The sequence below is a fragment of the Chiroxiphia lanceolata genome, chromosome 10, assembly GCF_009829145.1.
Source record: "Chiroxiphia lanceolata isolate bChiLan1 chromosome 10, bChiLan1.pri, whole genome shotgun sequence".
NCBI classification, from domain to species: Eukaryota; Metazoa; Chordata; class Aves; order Passeriformes; family Pipridae; genus Chiroxiphia; species Chiroxiphia lanceolata.
Window position 1 is genome coordinate 17,441,700 of NC_045646.1, and position 16,485 is coordinate 17,458,184.

Below are 16,485 nucleotides of genomic sequence, written 5' to 3' on the forward strand. Positions count from 1 at the left end.
TATTAAAAAAATAAATTCAAGTGCTGATTTTAAGCAAAATTTCCTCTTGATTCACATTAAGCTGAAATCAACAGGAAGTTGTGCTTGAAACTGAGATTTTGTAGGGGAGCAGTGTTGTGCCATTACTGCCAGGGAAACTAAACTTTATGTGAATGGACTGTTCGGTTGAGATATTTTGGCAACAAAGATTGCCAGCTGTTGGTTGTATATAAATAATTTATCGTCACCGACTGAGGTTTTTTTATATTTGTTGTAATGCACATTTTGATAATTTTAATTTTTCCTTTCTTCTCCAGTATGTGTTCAGGACCAAATCATTTGATGGAAGAACTGTCCATGAGGAGCTGTCCAAGAATATGACTGGTCTTCTGAAGTCGAATGAACAAGTAACAGTGAAACAGGTTTTAAAGGTGAATGATAGCTTGAATTAGCACATTTATAGTTTTACTACTGGTCTTCTGCCTGAAACTCACTTGTCTCATTTCTTTCTCCTCTCCCCTTTCCCTGTATGAGCTTTGTGCAAACCACATCCTGCAGTGATTCAACAGTCAGACTTAGCACACCTGCTGCAGGTTCTCAGCATAACACATTTCTCAGAATGTGGTTTGCATAATAAAAGTTCCTTCTGTCTGTTACAGCTCTGTCTGAGTTGGAAACCTAATTCTTACACAATATGATGTGAGCAATTACTCTCAGGATGCTTTGTTTTAATTTTTAATTTGGAAGAGGCAGGGAAAATATTCATCTGTATGTAGGACGTTTACATCTGATTTCCTCTCATAATCACCTTTGATTAACAGTTACCAAAATAGAATGATTGAGGTTTCCTGAGGTTTCTCATATCAAACCAGGTCTCAGAAATTCATACATGTGTAAGGCCCATCACTGAGCCTCTCAGTTATGGTACAAGAGCTAGCTAGTCCAGCTCAGGAATTCCCAGTGGCAAAAATACACTCACTTGTTTAAAAAGAACCAGTTCTGATTTCCTATGCTGAGCCACTGCAATGGCAAAAAGTGGGCTGAAAAAAGCAGAAATGCTAGCCTGCAGGAAGAAACCTAGGCCATCCAAAAGTGCTTGTGGTTGGGTTTGTTTAGGGGTGGTTGGGGGGTTTTTTTGCAATTTGTAAGCTTTTTGAGTGTATTTGTCTCACATATCTGAGGATACAGATATCTGTATCCCACCTATTCACTGTTACAAACGATATTTGAAGAACCATTCTGTTCATGTTTTAAACAAGTACCATCTTATTCTGTGCCAAATTCCAGTCTGCTGAAACTAACAAAGGAGTTTATTCTCTGAGATTCTCTGCATCACACTTTCCTGCCAGTTACCTGCAAACAAGCCATGAAGACCGTGCTCAGTAGGAATGGGAAGATTATAGGAGTGGTGCCTGGGGGCTCCTTGTTGCACAAAACCACAATGACAAAATGCTGATGGCTTCAGCTCTCTTAAGGACATAATCCAGTGTTACTCAAATACATGACACTTAGGTTTTTAAATTTACTTGTTGCATAGTTTTTATCATTGTTCATTACTGAGACATGCAATCCATCTGCAAGAAATGGTAATGCATCATAAAGTATTTATTCAAGTAATTGTTTTTCATTCACTCTTTCCTTCTTTTGAACAGCATTCCTGGTTCTTCTTTGCAGTTATCCTAAAATCAATGGCACAGCACTTGGTTGATACAAACAAAACAAAGGTAAGTATATGAATAACTCATCAAATAGACAATCCTTCTCTTAGGGAAAATATAAAATACAGAATCCTGGGAAATACACATATTTGAACTTTTCTCCTTGACTGGTCAATAAAATAAATGCTGTTATACTTTGTAAAATATTTGGCTTACCTAAAAAAAATTATATTACCTGCTAGGCTCAAACCTATTCTTGACTGTACAAGAACTGAGGATAGGTTTCCCGCTTCCCTGTGGAACAGATTTTTCTGTTTGGAGTTTATTCTCAGAATAGATCCATGGAATTCTAGGAATACTTTTCTTCTATGTTGAATGGCCTGTGCTTTAATGTCTTTGTTGTTGGCATGAATGTATTTTCAGGTTTAATGTGCAGCATCATACACTCTCAAGTTGATGATCTATTCCCTGCTTAGGTTTCTCGAACTCGGAGGTTTCCAGAATCATTTCAAGCTGAGCTGGATACCCTTGTGATGATTTTAGCAGACCATGTTCTTTGGAAGTACAAGGATTCTCTTGAAGAAACCAGGAATGCAAACTACAGCACTGCCAAATTTCTCAAGGTGAGATGTTTTGTCATTACAGCATGTGCACTTATTTACCCATACTTAATGCAAACTAGAAACTATTCTAGTCCAGTCAAAGGGATTAAAACCAATTCTGAGTGAATGATGGCTCAGTTTCCAGTTTCAGTGTTGGATTGTTTCGTTTTCTGTGGCCTTGGGTCTTTGAGATTGCAAAAAGCTTTATGTAAGTCTGCTTTAAATCAGTTGTAATTCATTTCTGTGTATGAAGTTTTCAGCTTTTAGAGATTCTTACATTACGTTCAAATGGGTAAAAAGTTTGGTAAGGAATGAGACTGTAGTTAGAGTTGAGCTGGTATTTTTTCTTTAAATGCTATAGCTCTGAATGACTGTGGGTGGATTAATTGTTCCTAATTGAGGAACCATGTTTGAATGTGTGTGGCAGAAGGCTCAGGGCTTTTCTAGTTTTGCAGAGTTCAGGAACTGCAGAAAAGGAGAGAACTGAAGATTGCATTCTCTATCTGGTAGGCTGACTCTGCAAGTTAAAAATGTCAGTAACTGTAGAACCAGTTACTCAAAAACCTTTACTTCTGTCAATATTTAGTCTCATCAGTCAGGAAGAGCTTGTAGTAGTAGTGTTGTACTTGGTCCCAGAGAGAAAACACAGCTCAGACAATGAGTATTGTGGCTGGACTGATTCCTCACAAGTCACTGCCCTGTTGCTGAGAGAGATGTTCAGGTCAGTTCCCATCATGTGCCACCTCTAACAATGGAGTGGTACCACATGTGAATGACTTCCATTAGATAAGCTTTCTCTAGTGCACTGTACACTGTGATGGCTATTTTAGTCTGTGGACACAGTAAAAATGAAAAGTTTGATCAATTTATTGTTACTGAAAATAAATGTAAAGATCAAGGCAGATTTGCCATTTCCCTGATTTTCCTTGCCCTGCTGAAGGCCAGCCTCATCTGCACAAACAATTCAAGTGTGTGGGTGACCCAAAGGGAACAGCCAGGTAAGTGAGGCCATGTACTGCTCCTTTTGGCTATAAAATAATACTTCTTTTTTTCCCCCGCTTTCTTAGCGCTGTTTTACATTTATGGATCGTGGGTTTGTGTTCAAGATGGTCAACAATTATATAAGTATGTTTGGAGCTGGAGATAGCAAGGTATGGTTTTGATTTATTTTCTTGTTTGTTTCTGTTTTTTCTAAAGTGATTGACTAGCAGAATATTTCCGTATTGAAATTATTTATGATTCCACGACTTCACCATGCTCAGAACTCAAGTCAGTGAAAACATTTACTGTAAATATGGATTAAAACCTTCTGGTTTCAAGCCACCTATCCCAATTTTCTGAAAGTAAATAGCCATGTTCAAACAACTACTCACTGAGACCTGTAAGAGCAGACTCTGCAGACTGCTCAGGACAAAGCATTCAAAAGGCTGAATTTAATCTTTGATTCTTGGAGAGTACATTTGTGGTTTGGTCCATAAAGATCAGCAGCAATTGGCATTAATTTTCTTTGAGGAGGATGAAGTAAGAGCATATGAAAGGAGTTACCATTGTGTAAACTCAAGTGAGACTGTAACCATGAATGCCATGTTCTTACCTCACTGATGATGCAGGAAGGCAAATCTGCTCCAAAAAAGTTTGTGCTTGCTATGAGGAAAATTCCCTGCAGCCTGAATTTCTTCTACAATACCTGCAGTAGTCACTGATATAGTTTGAACAATAAATTTCAAACAGCGAGAGGGCCCCAAATTATTCAGCTTGACTCCTTTGCTCTTCATCCATCAGGATGAGTCACAGGCTTTTTCTCTTCCATACCAGAGTTTATGAGCTACCGTACCAGAGCATATATATAGATAACAGAATGTATTCAAGATATACAATTTGAATGACTCATCTTTCCCCCAAAAGCTTACAAAACTTTCATCCATCAACTTCTTATAATTCTTTAGTGGTGATCTGGGCATTTGTAGCTAGAGTGAGATTACTTCAGGTCTCCTTTGCTTTTTACTATAACCAACTTCCTTCTGCTCTCAGGTCTTTCACCTAATCTCTGGAGCAGATGTAGAATGGAGTCTCTCAATTATTGATGTCATAGCCTAAAGTCTATAATTCTGTAAATAATATTATGCAATCTGAAAACTGTTTCCACATTTCAATCTTCCCTACATACAGTCAACCACAGAAACAGATGTTTAATTAAAAAAGCCCATTAATGGCCAATGGAAAAACCTGAGATTAATCAGTGTGCAGAGCAGCACTTAGCACCTCCTTGGCAGTAAGTGTGTGAGCATTGCCAGAATCCCTCCAGGTCCATCTGCCAGGGTGTTGGAAGCAGAATCACTGCAGAGTTGTGACAGATGTACTGCTGGAACAGGCTTTGTAGCACTTGAAAACAATAGTCACAAAATAAAACCAGAGATTTCTGACCTCAAGGAGAGAGAGGCCTTGCATCATTTTCATTTCAATGCCTAAGCAAGAGTCAGTCTTCTAAATGTGCTGCAAGATTTCTTTCTGTGTGTCTTTTGCTTCTTTAACTGGATTATTTATGTATCAAAAAGACAACCTGCAATCTGACCTCTCTTTTCAGAAAATGTAACAGTGTATATTGTTGCCTGAATATTTTGTTGGTGTACCCATTTATAGCAGTGCAGTTTGAATTAATTGTAATTCTGTTCCACAGAAATATCCCTCATGGTACTCCATATTTTGACATTTAAGGATTGTTTTGAGAAATATTTATTCAAAAGTTGAAATACCTCGTTAGAAACCAGTTCATTGCTGTGTTCCCTCAAAATGTCACAGTTCCTCTTGGGAAACGCATTTCAGATGCTTCACTTCTTTATTTGCCATTAGCATGTCCAGCTGTGTTCCTGATGAAGTGCAAGAAAACATTTCAGGGAAAAATTTCCTACTATCCACTACTTGGTAGACTCTGAAAAGTGCATGTTCCAGGTACCCTAGCCTGACAGTGGCAGCAGAAATGCTGCAATTTAATTATAGTGCAAATTAAAAGACTTTTACAAGTGCTTTCTAATGCTAGAGCATTCAGGGTAGCCCTGAATAACTGCTTTCTGCCACTGAAAACAGTGAGCTGAGAAGATGGAAATAAAAATTTGTTACTGGATATCATATATCATCTTTATATCCCAGTGTCACATCATTATAGTAGGAATGATAAATTCTTGAGGTAATTGTAAGGCTCCACAAAAGATCATGGATGGCTTCTTTGGAGGGAGATACTAAGGAAATAATACCAAAACTATATATTACCCAAATCCTTTGGAGCTGGAACTCACTGGCATCAACAGAGGAAGTTTTTACTACTCTCAGTAAGTTCTAGATCTGACCTGTTTGGCTGAAACTTTGTATTTGACTGGCAAAAAAAAGAAAAAAAAAAGGAAGTAAAAAAAAAAATAAAAAGAGAAGTCATAACTATGATGGTTTGAAATTTCTGTGAACTGGAGAAGATACTTCACTATGATTATATACTATAGTATATGTCATCAAAAGACCCAGCGTAGCTTTAAATATACCTTAAATATTTAGTTTGGATCAAGCTTAGGTTTATTAGTATGTCTTCAACGAAAAATCATGGTTGAAGAATCCAAAAAGGTTGTTCATCTGTGACAAATTCTTTTGATAACAAAGATGAAAAGCACATGTTATTTGTGCAGCTTGGCCTAACAAGCAGTAAGGTTTTGTTGTTGAGTGTGAGTGTGAAGTTTGAGGTAGAGATAAGTAGTAGTGGAGCTCTGTCTCACCATTTCCCCTGTTTTAATCTGAATTGAGGTATTGCCTGTTGTGATTTTCAGACTTTACATCAGTTCAAATTTGACTTTCTCCAAGAAGTCTGTCATCATGAGCACTTTATCCCTCTGTGCCTGCCCATAAGGTCTTCAAACATTCCTGGTAAGGTGCCTCCTGGGAGAGTTTCTATATGATGGCAAATTATTGGGAGGTTCAAAGAGCAGATAATAATTAACTCTCTCAAGTGCTCTTATCAGGCTCTGAAACCTCAGACAGTTTTTTGGGTGTGGTACTTAAGCAGTGTGATAAAAATAACTTAATTTCAGTATGCCTGTAAGTAAATGCAACCTCTGACAGGCCAATGAGGGGGGTGGGAGGCGGCTCTCACTGGAAGTTCTGAGGTGCATGAATTGGACTCTTTGTGATGACTGATTTACTAAATCAGTAAGGCTACTGCAGTAGCCATGGGAGGTGGTGAACGAGGGAAGGGTTTCAAAAGGTACAACAGAAAGGGAAGAAGCTCAAACAATGGGCTCGTCTTCATTTTACTTCAGTTTGCGGCATCAAAAAAATGCGTTTGGTTCTGACATACAGCTTTTTTTTAACAGTAGAAGCTGCTTAATTCAAATTTGAGTCAAATTTTTAAAACAAAGGCAAAGCAAATATGTTTTTTACAATTAATAATTAAAAAGTGCATTATTTTTGCTTAATTTTTATGTTTATGAAAAATGAAGACACTGTGACACCACCAGAATCAGCACAGGAATATCGAACATCAGGTATGAACAAAATGACTGCATAAGTGAGCAGAATTGTACATCAAGAGCTTTAAGGTTTACATTGACTGCTGCCACAGCATTTAGACAAAAATTATTTACTGTTTTCAAAAGTGGAATTGCTCTCAATCTCTGTGGTTTTTAAGAACCCTTCCAGCTAGGATATGGAACCAACAATTTGTGCCTCAAAGAAATTAGTAGTCTTATGAGCAAAACATTTGAGATGCTCATGTGGGAATTTATATATAAATAGTAGAGACTGCATGATTTTGATAAATAATAATATTAGATGAATTCATTCTGGCAAGTGAGGGAGCAGAATGAGGCAGTCAAATCAAGAAATCGAGGTTTAACAGTAGATGGAAAATTTGAAAAATGACAGGGAGGATGTATGTAACCTATATATTAATTTAAGCATTCTTGTCCATTCTGTTCCAAGATATTCCAGAGTACACACTGACTAATGAATTTTGCCGTAAGCATTTTCTAATTGGAGTCCTGCTGCGGGAGGTTGGTTTTGCCTTGCAAGAAGACCAGGATATCAGGCACTTAGCTTTGGCTGTGCTTAAAAACTTAATGGCAAAGCATTCATTTGATGATCGATACGCAGAGCCGGTAAAGAAACTGTTTATTCTTTTCATTTGCTTGTTTACACAAGAGCTAAACATATTTAGCCACTGGTATATGTTTAGTAGTTTCTTGAGGATTATGTTGTATGTTTCATTTTCAGGCAAAACAGGCACAAATAGCAAACCTGTACATGCCACTCTATGGAATGCTTTTGGACAATATGCCAAGGATTTACATGAAAGATATGTTCCTCTTCAATATCAATACTTCCAATCAGGTAATTCATGTGATTTTTTTTGGAGCACTGAAATGATCAAACTGAGCCATTCTAACCCAATCAGTCTGGTGAGAAGAGGTCCAAGTTTATGCTGGTCACGTATTAGCTAACAGAATGCAGTTCTGAAAATGCTGATATATTTGCATCTGCAAAGTTTCATTTGGAAAGTCTCAATTTGCAGAGCACCTGCAGGGCTCTGGGAGTCTTTACTGGCAGGGTTGGGAACAGCCTCAGGACACTGGCTGTCACAGGGCTGGAAACTCGAGGTTAGAAGTTTGGAGCCCCAGCCAGTCCCAGTACATTTGCTGCAGGCTGGGGGCTGAGGATGTGTCCTCAGGCAGGTCCCTTGGCCGGAAACTGGGAGACCTTGATGTAAAGAAAAGCTCCCATTGCCCACAGATTCTTTGCAAGGTTACGTGGTGGACCCAAAGCCAGTACAAAGAGGGACCATGAGCTATACCATGAGCAGGAGAGAGAGGGAATGCATACAAGTAACTGAAGGAGGGAAGGGGTACAGCAGCAGCTTTACTGCCACAGAAACTGTCTGTATAAACTGTGCATCTGGAGGAGTATGTTTGTTTGTTTCTTCAAAGTTTAGATGTGTTACAATTGTAGCCCTGCTTTAAAAACTAGAAGCCAGTTTCTGCAGGGGTGTTGTGTCTTTCAGTGCTTCCAGCAAGAGCCCATTTCATCTGAGCATTGCTAATGGCAATTAATTTTCCTTTCCCCGTGCTGTGTTAGTGTTACAGAAGCAAACACAGCTAGACTTGCCCGGGTCCTTTACAAATTCCACTATGAGAGGGTTTCATATTGCAAGTAACTATTTGGCATATTATGGCAAACCTTGATCCTTTGAGGCTGTCATGTCCAAACAACTGAAAGTAGGTTCTCAAACTCAGCATCTAAGCCTACTGGGTGTGCTGTCATTATCAAAGTTATGAGTGATATCACCTACTGGACTTTCCTCTGTTTCTTTCAAATACAGGGATCTAGGGATGACTTGAGCACAGCTGGAGGATTTCAGAGCCAGACAGCAATGAAACATGCAAACTCTGTGGACACGTCCTTTTCCAAAGATGTTCTGAACTCTATAGCAGGTACAAATAACAGATTGAACACACACATAGTCAGATTTCTGTGTACCTCAATCCATTGTGCTTTCTGCTTAGTATTCATGGAGGATGCCATTAACCCATTTTGTACAATATTTGGGGAAACATGGTATGCAATGTTTCTCTTCCCTGTGGGTGTTTCTGGATTGATTTTTATTTCTTTGGTGAAACTGTTCTTCTTACACTGCTTCACTTTCTCTCCTGCTCTGGAATGATGCCAGTATTCAGGCTCTCAGAATTCCCTTTGCCTGAGTTTATTCTTGTAGTCTCTGCCTGATTTAAGAATAATTCCAAGGTTTCTCCTGGAAAATTCTGTCTCTTGGAGGCAAATTTTCTTAGTTTTTCCAGGCTTAACAGAATAGTAGAAACACAACTTACTTTGTTCGCTTCCTCCAAACCCCATTTCAAAATTCAAGGAAGTGAATTCAGGCATCTTTCCTCTGATTTTTGTGGCTTTAGGTTAGGCCTGGCAGAATGCAACAGGCCATTTTAATGCCATGAAAAATGGAAACTGAATCATTGTACTTCGATTTGTTGCATGTTTTCAGTACTAAACATACCCATCAATAGCTTTGCTGTTGGAAGATCAAAGCACTTGTCTCAATCCAGCATGTGACACCTTTTAAGTTTTCCATTTTTTGTTAGTTTTTGTATCCATAAATGTTTTAGTTTAGCATGTTTGCTATGACTTTCATTTACAGCCTTTTCATCAATAGCTATCTCTGCAGCAAACCATGCTGACTCCAGAGCTTCCTTAGCAAGTCTTGAATCTAACCCAAGTACCAATGAAAAAAACAGTGAGAGAACTGACACGTGTGAAAAGGTACATGTGCAACTGTTGAAAACACTTACCAGAGGTGGAAGTCTATCACTATACTAAACAAGGCCCCTTGCTGTCACTTCAACAGATCATGAGACCTTTGTCTTTGATTGGATCAACTCTTCGTTTTGACAAGTTGGATCAAGCTGAAACCAGAAGTCTTCTTATGTGTTTCCTTCACATTATGAAAACCATTTCAGAAGGTAAGAAAATGTGCGCTCACCACTTAATTTATATTGTTGTAAAATACTGTGAATGCTGAATTAAAACACAGATTAAATTAAAATAATTATCAGTGTGTTTTGCAGGCTTTGGGTCAAGTTTAATTTGCTATAACAGATATATAATATATTTTAATATCTCCCTTTAGATGCACTGATTTCCTACTGGTTGCGAGCACCATTCTCAGAAATAACAGACTTTTTCAGCATATTAGAGTAAGTTTACTTTGTGGTTGTTTGATTTTAATGTTGAATATTCTAAAGTGATGGCTGCAAACAATTTCTCTTTGGGTTTGTCCACCTAGTGGAATAGGCTGAGATATTTTTCGTAAGTATGAAACCATTAATAGACATAAAATGTGTTGTTTTATCTTTCAGGGTTTGTCTGCAAAATTTCAGATATCTAGGAAAACGCAACATTGTAAGGTAATTCTCTAGTTACAGACTGTATGCTATAGTATTTAAATATCACAGCATTATATTAGACTTAAATGAGGTTAACAGTGTATCTATGAATTTTCTTCTGAAATCATCAGTTTGTCATACTGAAGCCAATGTATGCTTCATTTTTTCTTTTATGGAAACAATCTTATCAGGGTGTTCTGGATGTCTGAATGCATACCTGCTACAAAAGATTAATTACATGCAATGATATACAACCATTCTTGCATTTATAACCCAAAATACTGGGCCTTTCTCAACAGTATTTCTGTTCATATGCCAAACAAGGGAACTTTGAACACTGGATTTCTATCCAAGTCATGGAAAGAATAGTTGTAATGGGCATAAATAAATGTTTCACAGCAATAAAAAAAAATAATGTTCTGCCTCTCTGTACTCTCTGACAAAAAAGGGGGGTTGTGTTCAGCTGTGAAATGTGAAATGCATGCTTTATCTCAGTTGATGTTTCATTTTTTATTTTATGTTACCACTGTGAACTGATCTATATGTCATACAGTGTAAAAGTTAAAGGTCGCCAAATAAACCAGTTCATGCTCCACGGCAGGTTTTGTCAGGCCTGCATTTATTCTTCAGGGACGTGGCAAAAAATCAATGTCACATTCCGTAACAGATTAACACTTATTTTCTCTTAACAGGAAAATTGCTGCTGCTTTTAAGTTTGTTCAGGCCACCCAGAATAATGGAACCCTGAAAGGTTCGAACTCCTCTGGCCAGGCATCGGGGCTGCTCTCCCAGTGGTAATGTCACATTGTATTACTAACTTGTGTAAAAACAAAACCTTTGTTGTCACCCTCCAGCCCTCATACCCTGCCACAGCATTGACCAAAAAGAGGCTGACAAAACATGTAACATATTTCTGAGCCTCCAAAGCTGTAAACTATATGAGTCCCTTTAACTTCAACTTGACTTACAAGCTGCTGTTTAAAGTGTAATGTTCAGAAGAATTCTTAGTTACTATCAATATTGTTCAGTATTGCAGAAATAGTAGCTGTTGTTTTCAGCTCAGATCCTTTAAAAATTATTATAATCATTAGTATTTTAGTTCTAAGCTTCTCATTATAAATTAATGATATGTTTGTCAGCATCCAAGAGGATTAAAAGAACACATGCATATGTACACATATTTTTACTGTCATTGTCAGTTTGTCAAAATTTTTTCACCTAAGAGTAACCATATCGTTTCTTTCTTGAGCAGGATATATTTTTCTTATATTCTGAGCTAACAGAACTCATCTCAGTTTCTCTTCAACCAAAGACAGTTTTCTAAACATCAACCAGCTATTTAAGCTGGTGCTCTATTTCAGTGCTCAGTGTATGTTTTGTCCCCTGTGATCTCAAGAAATCACAGCACCTTTGTTTTGTCCACCTCACTGATTTTCTTCATCTTTGTTTCTCTGAAAAATTTTGCATCAGTTTGTTTAACTCAGCCTGTGAGAAGTACTGCAGTAACTGACACGGAAAAATTCAGAACAGGCATAATAATATATTCTTTTTTTCTGTTTTTAATGGTACCTTTCAATTTCAGGATGCATTCTACTTCAGGTCACGATGGCCACAAGCACCACAGATCTCAAACATTACCAATAATCCGTGGCAAAAATGCACTTTCTAACCCCAAACTCTTGCAGATGATAGACAGTAGCACTGCAAGTAAGTACAGAAATTAGTTACTTCACTCTGGACTTCTGTGGGGTTTAGGTCGGGCTCTGTATAGACTTTTTTATGGCAGAAGGTTCTTAAAATTATGAGAACAAAGTTGTCTATTCCACTTTTCAATTAGGTTTCTCACCTCCTTTGAGGATGAACAGAAACAATGCAAGGATATACTCACATCTCTGGTGCAGCCAGTGAAAGTTGGCTCGAATTTCCCCTCCTTTCATCTCCTATAAGCAGTTTTCTTCAAAATATCCCTTTAAGTGTGCAGTTAGAACCCCATCTCTACTGTATGATACTTAATGACCAGACTGAGAATTAAATCATCTTCAGCAACATTTAGAAGATTGTTTGTCATCTTACTTTTTATATGTTGCAGGTACCTCCAGTGAAACAGACATTGTGCAGTACGTCGACACAGAGGCAAACATTGCTACAGAAGTGTCCCTCACAATCCTCGACCTGTTGTGTCTTTACACTCTGAATCACCAGGTATATTTTGCTGGGTTTGTTTTCTGTTTGAACTGGTGCCATGTGGGATATGTGGTGGAACGAAGCAGGCACACAGAAAACTTGGAATGCCTGGGGCAGCAGGATAGGGAAATAAGACATGCCAGTCCTCAGTGAAGGTCTTTTAGAAAAGAATTGACTCATAGTATCCAAACTGAATAGAAGGATGTGGAAGAAAAACACATATCCAGGGCTAGGTAAAACCCTGCTCTACTTGAAATTGTCATGCATCTACTAATACAACACCTTTTCTGACTCATGGTTATCCCACTAGATTTCAGAGATTTTTGACAACAGATTTCCAAGCTGATTATTATCTATATCTCTTCAAGTCAGCAGATAGATCCTCTGCTTCTTTAAAAACTGCTCAGATTGCTTCAGCAAGCCCAGATGACTTGTTGGAGGTCTCACAGCCACAATACAGCAAACAGGTCCTTTTACATTTTCGTGTTCCCTGTCTGCTACCCAGCCCTTAAATACAGTGTGTACAAACCACAGGCATAGAAAGTGCTGTCCTTGAAGAACTATAAGGAAAGAGCCTGTAGCAAGCTGAAAAAGCCTGATTTGCAGAGATTTTTACATTGAGAAAAGCATCTCCATGGGACCACTCCGATGTAAAGTCCAGCTGATCCTGCTTCTGTTCATTCACTTTAATAACCAGAATGTCCTGTCTGTGAACTTTTCAGAGGCAGCTCCAGCAATCTGATTGCCAGAATGTGTTGATGAAGAAAGTCTTTGACACACACATGCTCTTTTTGCAAATCAACCAGTCAGCAGCAGCTCTCAAGCATGTCTTTGCTGCCCTACGGCTGTTTGTGGGCAAGGTAACTATGGTTTTATCCTGTTAGTTGTGCCTGTAACAAGTACATCTTGGGGGCAACTGGGTACTTTGAAAGAGTTCTGAACTTCACTGTATTAATACTTATTTCTGACAAAGATGATCTTATTTATTGCTGATTAATAGTAAGAGGTTTACAATAGCTGAAAAAATTAGTTCTGGTTTTGAAAATGAAAAATTTACTAAGAAAGTTTTAATGTAGATAGATGGTGTTTGGCTGTATCATTGACTTTCCTGCCTCTACCACTTATGGAAGACAGCTTGAAACCCTACAGGTCCACAGTCTTTGTGGCAGATACCTGATTTGCAGTATTCAGTGGTGAATGACTGCTGCTGTCCCCAGAGGAACTAGCCGGAGAATATTCCATACACTTAACCAAAAGTTCATCCAAACTAAAACAGTTTTACAAATACATAGTTTTAAACACAGAAGAGTTTTGGGGCAAAAATATGCTGATGTGTCAACCTGTTCCTTTGCTTGTATTGCACGTATGTAAATGATCATGGGCAATTTGGCACTGGGTGCCAACTGCAAAGGCTGCACAATTTCCAAGTCATAGACTTAGATGAGATCCTCTTAAAAAAAGCAGAATGTAGCACACAGATAACAATTGCTATGGGAAAGAGAGAATAAGGAAGGCTGCCCTCATCTCCTAAATGTTCCTTTGAAACACAAGAGTGTAGATCAGTGGCCTCACTCTGGTTGGTATCTCAGGGGAAAGGAGGAGGAAATCATGTTTCTTCTAGTAATGCAGCTTGAAGACATGGGGGAAACATGAAGTAAACCATCCACAGACAGCTTTAAATTACATACCAGACAGTTAGGAACAGAAGAGCTCTCTGCGTTGGGAGAATAAATATATATCCAGAATTGCCCTTTAAATTTATCCTATAGCTTAGGGGATTGAATTCTCTCTTCATAGTTCTGTGGGAACAGTGATCAGTTGTGGTTCCTGCAGCAGAACCTCTTGGGAAGTACTTTAGATCTGTGGCCAGTATGAATGTCCTTCACCTCTCCTCACTCTGTCTTCTGTTGCACTCACCCTGTTGATAAAAGTAGGTATGGCTTGGAAAGCCATCCTTCACTCTCTGTTGCCTCCTGCTGTTCAAACTCTTGACCTCTGGAAATTCACTGACTTTGCTACTCAAAGAATATTTTCCTTCTCCTGAACAACTTTTACAGTAGTACAGAACTCCCCCCCCCTGCTTTTCCTGGTTAGCCATCCTGCATTCCTTGTGGAGAGGCTGCTCTGCTGCTGTGCTTGCTGTCTGCCAGCTGCTGTCTGGGTTTCCTGGAGGCCAGTTTGATGGCATATGGTGTTTGTATGAAAATCTGTGTGCATCTCTTACTTAATCTTAATTTGCACGTGGGATTATGTTTAGTTTAAACCCTGGTGTGAATGACTGTGGGAGAGCTGTTTTTACTGCAAGCTTAACAGAAAAAATTGTTAACTCAGAATAACTGCACCAAGGCCTGAGAGTAGTGCTGAACATATTCACACATTTCTTTTCAATAGTTCCCATCAGCATTCTTCCAAGGGCAAGCAGATCTCTGTGGTTCCCTCTGCTATGAAATCCTGAAGTGTTGTAACCATAGGTCACGTTCGACTCAGACAGAAGCATCTGCTCTTCTTTATTTTTTCATGAGAAAGAACTTTGAATTTAACAAGCAGAAATCAATAGTCAGATCCCATCTACAGGTAAGCAAAGTGTGAGATCATCGGTATTTAACTGATGTGCACTGGTTTTTATCATTATTATTTTTATGCATTGAAGCAAGGCAATTCTCAGTGGCAGCTTGATTTTCCTGCCAAGTGTGAAGTTGGACTGGATTCTCTCGTGTTTTTTGGGCTGCTCAGCATTGTCCAGGGAGAGACAACAGCTGCGAATGTGGCTATGTCACCAGATAAATGGCTCTTCCTGATTCACATGCATTGCTTACAGCAGTGAGAGCAGAGCTGAAAAAGAAACTAAACAGAATCCTGATAGTACAGGAACAGAAATGTAAAGTCCATTAATAACACGGTTACTCTGCAAAATGTGAGCAGTTGCACACATTGGAAAGATTATTCACAGTCCTTGCCGTTGTATATGCTGTCTTTTAAGACAGGTAGCACAGTGCACTAGCCTGCTATATCAAGTGATACTAAAATAGGGGTTAAAAAGTATTCTGAAACTCTGATTTTCTTTGCTAATTGCATCCTGTGTTTGCTCCCCCTGTGCAGCTCATCAAAGCAGTGAGCCAGCTGATAGCGGATGCGGGGATTGGCGGATCTCGTTTTCAACATTCACTTGCAATTATAAATAATTTTGCTAATGGAGACAAGCAGATGAAAGTAAGAAACATTTTTTTTTTCAATCACTGCCTCTTGGAAAAGGTCAACAGTTTCACAGGAGCAAGTGTTTCAATGAATAAAATTGCTGGCTCTTATTAGCCAGTGATTTATGCATTCATAGTGTGCCTCTCTCAGGCAGTCTGAAATTCATGAAAGTGCTTCTGACTCAGAAGCTTAATAACTGAAAAATAGTTTTCTTCAAACAAAAAGGATTTTTATTTGAAAATTGTATTATTTGTTATTTATTGCTTATTTTGTTCATTTGCCTGATGTCAGAGATGTCCTGCATTGTGACTAATGAAATGCAATTGCAGTCAACAAACAATTTTTAGTCTACAAACATTCCCTTTCCTTTCTTCAGTAAGTGTGTAGCAAAAACAGGCACAACCTGAAAAAGGCACTTAGCACTTATATGAGTTACCACTGCTATTATAATCATTGTCTATACTAAAATTGTTGAAAAAAGATTCTGGTTTATAATTTTTGCAATTCCTGTCCAAACATTTGTCAACATGCATTTTGAATTTCGTACTCTGGAGGTGTTGTTCCTTCTCTGAAGGTGACTTCAGGGTAGCTCCACTGAGGTTAATAATAAAGTTAGTATAAACAAATGGGTAGATAATTAGCATAAGTAATTTGATGTCTTTGTGTAATAAGATGCAGTTAACAATTGTATTTGTTTTCAAAGTCCAGCTTTGATTTCACAGCACTGCAGTCAGTCACACTGCTTCTGTGGCATGCTCATCTCTGTGTGACATAGAGGAGGGAGCATTTAGTTTCGCTTACTTTTTCTGGATGTTTTTACTTTTAAACAAAGCAAAGGAGGGAAACAAGTCTGAAAACATCAAGAATTTGTGTACAATGTGTATGTTCTGTGGAACTGTGACTCTGCTTCCAAGCCTACTGAATTAGGGAAAGGTACAAAGG

At 38.4% G+C, this 16,485-nt stretch overlaps 1 protein-coding gene across 10 annotated transcripts in view; it reads left to right on the forward strand.

The window, feature by feature from the left end:
- Positions 1 to 16,485, forward strand: part of DOCK10 (dedicator of cytokinesis 10) — a 122,022-nt gene that overhangs the window by 86,149 nt on the left and 19,388 nt on the right. For 8 of the 10 annotated variants that reach the window (XM_032697899.1, XM_032697901.1, XM_032697892.1 and 5 more), the window contains exons 26-44: positions 297 to 410; positions 1,632 to 1,703; positions 2,114 to 2,260; positions 3,307 to 3,390; positions 6,049 to 6,145; positions 6,718 to 6,762; positions 7,199 to 7,374; positions 7,490 to 7,606; positions 8,592 to 8,703; positions 9,420 to 9,541; positions 9,627 to 9,741; positions 9,909 to 9,975; positions 10,138 to 10,185; positions 10,857 to 10,958; positions 11,747 to 11,871; positions 12,254 to 12,366; positions 13,071 to 13,208; positions 14,740 to 14,922; positions 15,448 to 15,558. In XM_032697899.1, coding sequence (XP_032553790.1) covers positions 297 to 410; positions 1,632 to 1,703; positions 2,114 to 2,260; positions 3,307 to 3,390; positions 6,049 to 6,145; positions 6,718 to 6,762; positions 7,199 to 7,374; positions 7,490 to 7,606; positions 8,592 to 8,703; positions 9,420 to 9,541; positions 9,627 to 9,741; positions 9,909 to 9,975; positions 10,138 to 10,185; positions 10,857 to 10,958; positions 11,747 to 11,871; positions 12,254 to 12,366; positions 13,071 to 13,208; positions 14,740 to 14,922; positions 15,448 to 15,558 — 2,088 coding nt within the window. The remainder of the gene's footprint in view (positions 1 to 296; positions 411 to 1,631; positions 1,704 to 2,113; positions 2,261 to 3,306; positions 3,391 to 6,048; positions 6,146 to 6,717; positions 6,763 to 7,198; positions 7,375 to 7,489; positions 7,607 to 8,591; positions 8,704 to 9,419; positions 9,542 to 9,626; positions 9,742 to 9,908; positions 9,976 to 10,137; positions 10,186 to 10,856; positions 10,959 to 11,746; positions 11,872 to 12,253; positions 12,367 to 13,070; positions 13,209 to 14,739; positions 14,923 to 15,447; positions 15,559 to 16,485) is intronic. The other 2 variants (XM_032697896.1, XM_032697895.1) reach the window with 2 other exon arrangements.